General features: G+C 42.0%; 1 protein-coding gene across 7 annotated transcripts in view; it reads left to right on the forward strand.

The window, feature by feature from the left end:
* Positions 1 to 7,006: 7,006 nt before the first annotated feature.
* The window catches only part of PAX6 (paired box 6), an 18,188-nt gene continuing 17,396 nt past the window's right edge, over positions 7,007 to 7,798 (forward strand). For all 7 annotated transcript variants that reach the window (XM_024194932.1, XM_024194929.1, XM_024194931.1 and 4 more), the window contains exon 1: positions 7,007 to 7,016. In XM_024194932.1, coding sequence (XP_024050700.1) covers positions 7,007 to 7,016 — 10 coding nt within the window. The remainder of the gene's footprint in view (positions 7,017 to 7,798) is intronic.

The following is a 7,798-nucleotide window of genomic DNA, read 5'->3' on the forward strand; positions in this document are numbered from 1 at the left end:
GATCTCCTTTGTGCACTTGAAATCAGGTTTATCCACATAGAGAGGAGTTTCCTGTACATAGGTTAATGTGGCGCCTTCTTAACGGCTTCTATTCTGATGGCTTGAGAAGGGTTGGGGGGGGGGGGACAGAGGACGCCAAGTGTTGAGAGAAGAGAGATTTCTACAATGTGGTCAGTAATTGTACATGTACTACCCCGCCCTCGGTCTTAGAGCTGGGCACACCTGAGTGCCAGTTTTGGGAAAGCACCTTTGTTAAATATATTCCACCAAGTAACTAAGATTCTATTGCTCCAACCTTACCTTCCAAGGAGATCGTATGGACACAAAAAATGCTCACCTTTCCATCACTATAGTCGGCTCCGTTTTTATGAATATGCATGACTAGGAAAAAATGCAGATTGACTTAGGCCTGAACTATTGCAACTGCATGTCAATGACTTGGCCAGGCAAACGGTGCATTTCCAAGAACAGCACAGATCTCCTTTCTTCCATCATCTTACATGTCCTGTGTTATTTACTGGCGTTCCAGTGTTGGATGAAACTCCCCAAAGAGTTGGAATGGGGAGGGGAGGAATCCCCCAGACCGGTGTCTGCAGCAGAGTTTTTCCAGGCTCCCTGATTGCAGAACTGAAGGCAGATCTCCTTCCCCTTTACACTGTGAGCCAAAGAAAAGAGTTTTGCTCAGCTAAATCCAGAATTCAAGGAGGAGACCTAGGAGAAACTCCTTCTTGAAACCCCTGCCTTCCAAAAAATACACATTAGAGATAATCAGCATCAAGGCAAATTGGCATAAGAGGAAAGGGGGGGAGGAAAAAATCCAGAGGAAAAGCCAGTAGTCTCTTAAGAGCCCATTTTGTGCTATTAGGAGCTGTGGCAGCTTCTCTGCAGGACTGGAGATGACAGTGCATGACGGCCGGGCAGCCCATTATCCAGCTCCTATTGAGGCGTCCTTTCACTCACATGCAAACTCCTTGGCAGAGTCGTTTGTCTCCTCATTGTACTTTATTTAAGAATGCAATGGTTGTCAGGGCTCTTATTCAATTTCAAGATACTTTATTGATGAGCTTTGACTTTTAGCACTTTTCACATGTCAAGAGAAGTCAAGTGTATGCGGCTACGACTTCATTTTATGCTTTGCGCGTTCATGCTCTTCACTTTTCCTCATCGAAGCTTGGATTTTTTCCCCTTGTCCCCCTCTTCCCCCCCTTTTTTGTGCTGACTGTTCCCCCCCCCTCCTCGGACCACTCGCCATAAACGATCGGGACACCCTGAGCTCAGACTGGTGCTCCCAGTGTAACCTTAAATGCATGCGCTGAGGGGTTGCTTTGGAGTTTACTGAGGTGTGTCTTAATAGTCCGGCATTCAACAAATGTACTTGTGGTGTGTGGTCAGAGCAGGAAAGTCATTTACTTACTTTCCCCCTTGATTTTCTGGCAGCTACTCAAGGGGCGCTGCCTTTGCAAAACAAAAAAACAAAAACAAAAAACACCAACACCTCCGTGGAAAGGGGAACAAAGCTGGGTGCAACGCACATCTCTAGCACTGCGGCTCACACACACACACACACACCATTGGGGATATTTCCACACATACCCCCATGGTGTCTTAAAAAAACCCAGCAGCTCTTAGTCAACAAATGGCACGTGGAAGTTTGTGAGTGTTTGGTAAAGGACTCTTCAGGGCCTTTCACAAGAGCCCTCAATACACAAAGTAAATTGTGTATTTGCTCTGCACTTTCCAGGCTGGGAAGAGCCTTCCCTCTCCATCACGTTTGGAGAAAGAAAGAAAGAAAGAAAGAAAGAAGCGGGGGGGGGGGAACTGTAAAACTTGGATAGCTCTAGGCAATTCACAGTTTACAAAGCCCCTGTCTCCCAAATATTTATGTCTTTACCATTTGAATGTTATTTTTTTCTTATCTCTATTGTCTGATGGGAGCTAACTGTTTAAATGCAAATTGATCTCTTTTTTTCAGCCCTGCCTCCCGCGCACACACACACACACACACACACACACACTCCAGTATCCCCAAAAACATAAAAAACCTAGGTCGTATTGGAAAGCAATGTGCTCTTTTTTTCCAAGACACATTATTTATTTACTGCAGTCCCTAATTTGAATGGGGGAGGGGAAAGTAGAGTGTATGTTTTAGTTGGAAAAGACAGGGGGGTAGTGGAGATAAAGTCCGGACAGCTCCGATGGCTTTCAGACGCTATTTGGAAAAAATTTTCCCCAACATCAACGTTGTCCAAAAGACAAAACTGCAGATAAAGTGACTGTTCACTAATAATCTGCCCAGCGCCTCTGAGCGCAGGGATGATAGAAGGGAAGAGGAAAAATCTATGCGAGGAGCAAAAAACAAGTGCATTCATATTCAAACAAATGGGCCAATTGAACCAGCCACTGTGACTGAGCATCCAATCGGCAGCTGGGAGCAATGGCGTTGCTTTGCATAAAGCAATATTTTGTGTGGGAGAGAGCAGAGCATTTGCATGTGTGGAGTGATTAGTGGGTTTGAAAAGCGAGCCCTGGCTCAGCCTCATTTCCCGCTCTGGTTAAGGCGCAGGGAGGAAGTGTTTTGCTGGAAGATGATGACAGAGGTCAGGCTTTGCTAATGGGCCAGTGAAGAGCAGTGGAGGCGAGGCAGAGACCAGGCACACATACATTAATACACTTGAACCATCACCAATCAGCATAGGTGTGCTCTGTCTCTCTCTCCCTACTCCACTCACACACTCTTTATCTCTCACTCTCCAGTCACTGACAGCCCATTTTATTGTCAATCTCTGTCTCCTTCCCAGGAATTCAAGATCACACAACCAGCAGCTTCAGTGGAGAAAAACTATTTTACTGGCAACTCTTTTTAAAGCACCATCATTTCAAATCAGTACGCTCTTAAACTATTGACAGGAGCTTTGACAACAAGACAGGATGCCTCATAAAGGTGAGTCTGCTCATTTCTTCTCCCCACTTCTCCCTTCATTTCATTTTAATATTTAGACAGCTCTCTCTCTCATCCCCCACTTGCATTCCGGGAGAGCTTCCCGGGGAACTTTCCAGTCCCGAAGCTCACAAACTTTCTGCTTTCACTTTAACCCATGTCCTCTGGAAAAGCTAAAGCATCTGACTTGGAAATCAAGCCAAAACGAGCAGCAAGCAGCAGCAGCAGCTCCAATGTATTTGCTGGACAGAGCGATCACAAATGCTTGTATTGCCATTCATAGCACCCCCACTTGCCAAAGCCATGGCTGGGGAAATGTGTTCTGATCACTGGCTAATCTTTGTACACACAGCGCTCACACACCCGAAATATACCTTGCTCCTGACCCTTTCCTACGCTCCTTTTTGTTGCTGTTGTTATGTCTATTACGAAAGGGAAGTGACTCCTCGGCGATCCTCGCCAGTTGTTTTCTGGGGGGTAGCCGGGCGGATCCAAGATCCGTGTCCTTTGCTTTGTGCTTCCCACAGCCAGTGTCATGGGGAAAAAAAGTCTTATTTAGGGAACACTCGCCTATAATTGTAATGCTTACTCACCACCAGAACAGAGTAGACGGGGGAGAGAGAGGGAGAAAGAAAGGGAGAGAGAGCGAGAAAGGGAGACCGAGAGAGGTGGGGGAAAAAAGTCACATTCTAGGCCAAGTCAATTCTCAGTAGTTGTATCCGGGAAGCTCTGAGTAGAGCTGAAGGATTGTCAGTTTCAATCAAGCAGCCGGGAGATCTCACCGAACTTGTCCATAATACCACGAAGAACTTTCCAACTTACAGATCACACGAGGCAAACAGTCAGTAAAGTGCAGTCTGAAAAGCCCCTAGTGCCAATGGCCTCTCGGAGATCCCAGTCTCTTCAGTATTTGGCTTTTCTCAGAAGAGTACTATTAGCATTCTCTTACCATCAACCTGCGATCAATATTCCTTTTCAACAAGTTTCTGGCCGGGGAAATCATTTTTTTAAGGAACACGATTTTTAAATATTTTTCTTTTTTTTTTAATTTAATCTCATTTATTCTGCAAGAACCGCTTACTTTTCCTTTGTAATCCAGGAGGGCCTCAGATACCCAAAACAGTAAAGTAATTTTTAAAAGTTGCAAACTCTTCGCCGTGCATAAGATTTGATTACATAAGCGCAACAATAAACTTGATTCTTCTCCTTTCACAAGTGCAATTAGAAAAGCTGGATTTGAATTTAACCTTGTAACGCTTTGTAGTTGGGTGTTAAATCGACTCGTAGACCATTAATAATTTCTAGAAAGTTTTAAAACAAAGTTTCCTGAATGATTAAATGTACCTGGCAGATGCTTCTTTGGGGGTAAAACCCCCCCACAATATAATGGATGAGAAAAGTGCCTGCATTTTATCCATCTTTATAGACATACAATAATAATTGTGGTCTTTGACAATAAATTTTTATAGCTGGTGACCTTTACAAATGTCTAAACGCAAATTGATTCATTTTAATCTTTGTCTTATTTGACCTGTGAATGTAAAATTTTGTCATCTTAATAGCTAATTATGTTTTCAGTGGGGGGAAAAATCCCAACCACGATCAGATTATATCAGGATTTTGAGATTAAAAAACGACTTGCAGATTAGGCCTGGCCTATTGAGATTGATTCCTAGGGCACGGCAAATTTAATTTAATTCATTACTTTAAAGCTAACTGTATTCTGATTTATAAATGCCTATGTGTAGATCTACATATCCACACTTATAAAATCCAGCAAAAACAGGTTATGCTATGGGAAAGCGATTTTATTATCAGACTGCTTCCGGGTGCTGTTTGACTTTTCTTGTTTTTGTTTTGCTAAATGTTGCTGGTTACTTAGGTCATTAGCGAGTTTCCAAGGAAAATGCAGAATCGCATCTCTCTTTCCTCTAACCTCCTTAGTGAAGTACTTGACTACCCTGTTCCTGAAGTATAAAATGTATTTTGAAAAAATCCCTCTACTATCATTTCTAGGATACGTGCAGGCAGAACTATGGTTGGAAGTATAACAATAGCATTCTGAATTTCTTCTTTAACCCCGTATTCTCCATGCTTATGAGTTGTGCATTAAATATGTGAGCAAATTCTGTCTGAGGAACTGGATTTTCTGCTCGGTGAATGTATATGCAGACGTGTTTAGTGTATTAAAGGGATGGTTCCACGTTCAGTTAAGCTAAAGGAGATATTGCCACGTCTCCATTGAAGTACAGTGCAGCTTGCTCTGTTGCTAATCAGGTAGTTCTCCAAAGAGCAGTAAATATTTACCAGTTGAAGTCTTCACGCTGCGAGAAAGTACTTGTTTGATGTTTATTTTTATGGATTTAAGATTACTAAAAGCTATTTAATAAATTATACCATGGCTAGTCCTGAATAGGGAAACGTGCCTCTTTGAATTCTCCATCATATGCAGGAAGAGTAAAATTAATATTCATTATAGGCGCAAAAGAAAGAGAATGAGTATTTTTAGGTTTAAAAAAAAGGGAGAGAAAATGAAGGCTGCGACTATTTCATTATTTTACCTCCTCTTTTTTTTCCGCAAACCTCTTGAATGGGCTCTTTATTGTAATTGTCTCTCCCCAATTGAGCACCCCACTGAGCTGTTGTATCTTTTTACAACCCCTAACAACTCACACCAGTAACACAATTACCTCCAGATATTTATAACGAGAAATTACTTTTCCATTTTCACCCGCAAGGGTTTAAACTAAATAAATAAACGACCATATAAATAAATACATGGAAACAGGCGATTGGGGTTGTCCAGGCTCTGGGTCAAGGCAGGCACTAATGAAGGGAGTAAGGGCTTGTTTCTCTGCTCTTTGTAAGTTGGAGGGTTGTTGGTACGTTTAGTTGGGAAGCTGTGCTGCCGGTTAAGGAGACTGGGTTTCTGCACTCTGGGTTTGGGTAGAGGAGCAGAATGGAAGCCATTGTTCACATTCTGTAGGCTTTGTTTAACAGTTCTCACCCCCTCCTGTTCTTACTTTTTAAAGCACTGAGGCGAGGTAGACAGCGTGTGTCACAGTACAGTGAAAAAGGGGAAGATCTAAAGACCAAAAAAGAAGTTAATCACAATAAGGGGAGTTTTGGGGGTTATTTGTAGGGGGGGGGGAGTTGTTAGTGCCACTAAAAAAACAACAACTCATAGCCTTACTCCGACCACGTCAAACCGTACTTGTTTTAAATAGAACAACTTCAAAGATGCAGAGTTCCAAAGTGTAAAAATGATGTAAATAAGCCTCGTTTAGAAGTGTACATGCAAAAATATCCAGATTCTGGTAAAAAAAATCCTATCACTCCACCTCTAACACTAAAAAGAGCACAGACCCACGCCGCTCCCTTCATTAAATAACACCGGTTCTGTGTGTAAATACAGGCACGAAAAGTGTCAGAGTCCAGAACTATTTAGACTGGAATGGGAGCTACAATCTACTAGTACTTCTGAAGGCTTAAAACTTTGATTATTATTTTTGTAAGTGTTTCAAATCTCAGCCCTCCAGCCCCGTGCTGCATCCTACTGTGAGGTTGCGCTGTGATATAGCATACATTAAAAAGTATATTTCCACACCATTAATATACTTTTTTTGCTTTGTCCTAGAGGGAAGACTTTAACTAGTGACACGCAGATGTGTGAGTCCCTAAATTGTATGAGAGGACAGTCCACCCAGATTTCAGGCAAGTTTAAAAACATAACTTCGGATTTTTTTCTTCTCCCCACCCCCCTCCTGCAATAGACCTGTTAATAAGGATTATTTAAAAAAATAATAACAATCTGAGGCAATAGACCACTTGCATGCAATTTTTAAATATTTGGAGGTTATTTTTATTTATTTATTTTGCCTTGGGCTGTAAAAAGTTAAACCTTTAAATTAATTGGAGAAAACGTCTGAATATAACAAAATAAGCCTTTGAGACATTAACATATCTACAATTTAAATGTGTGTGCTACCCTCCCCTGATTAACGCATATTTTATTACTAATAGAACACTATAAGCGAGCCACGTGGGATACTGCTCTATCAATTCAACATGCAGAACAGTAAGTGATTCTTTGTACATTTCAACTTCCGAATGACTCCAGAGTGTAGAGTGGAGGGATATGTGGGGAGGACGGTGTAAATTTTTGTAGCAAAAATAGAGTCGGTTTCTTTTAAGAGGGGAAGGAATAAAGTCAGGAAGTTTGTTGTGGTCGGCAGTGGCTTCGTTTTGAGTTTTTATTATTGTGTTGCTTTTGTGAAGCTGTGTTTCAATAGATCCGGGAGCAGAATTGTCTTATAGCTGTTACACCTATGTCTGATCCTAGAGAGAAAGTGGTTAAATATATCTTGATAATTAAGCACAGCTGCTGTGACCGCCCATCTTTCAGTGTGCTACATGGAAATGACCACTCTAGGTTATCACGGATGGATCTGTTGTGATTGTAACAGGTCAGATATTTATGAGTGTTTTGAATTTTGCTGGGTGTGGCTAAGATCTCCAACCAAAGTTGGGGAGAGAAAGAGAGAGAGAGAGAGAGTTCTAGGTGTAATTATCCGTTACCTTATATTTTAATTTGATCCCCCTAGTGCTTGCCTTCTTTTGTGTAGCCGTTTTAAAAATACCTTGTTGAGGTCCAGGAATGATGGCCTGGATATTTTATGCAATGTGTCAGCGAGTAGCACAGACGCGGGGGATGACCAGATTTGGAATTTCTCAGGCAGGAGAAAACAGTGAGATAATCTGTAGCGCAGTGATCCATTGCACTTGCTGTGGATGGAGATAAATAATCTCCCGTTATACTGTAGTTAAAGGAATTACACGTAAATCGGGGGGAAAGCCAGG

Source organism: Terrapene carolina, unplaced genomic scaffold (assembly GCF_002925995.2).
Source record: "Terrapene carolina triunguis isolate 2854851 unplaced genomic scaffold, T_m_triunguis-2.0 Scaffold96, whole genome shotgun sequence".
Classification (NCBI taxonomy): domain Eukaryota; kingdom Metazoa; phylum Chordata; order Testudines; family Emydidae; genus Terrapene; species Terrapene triunguis.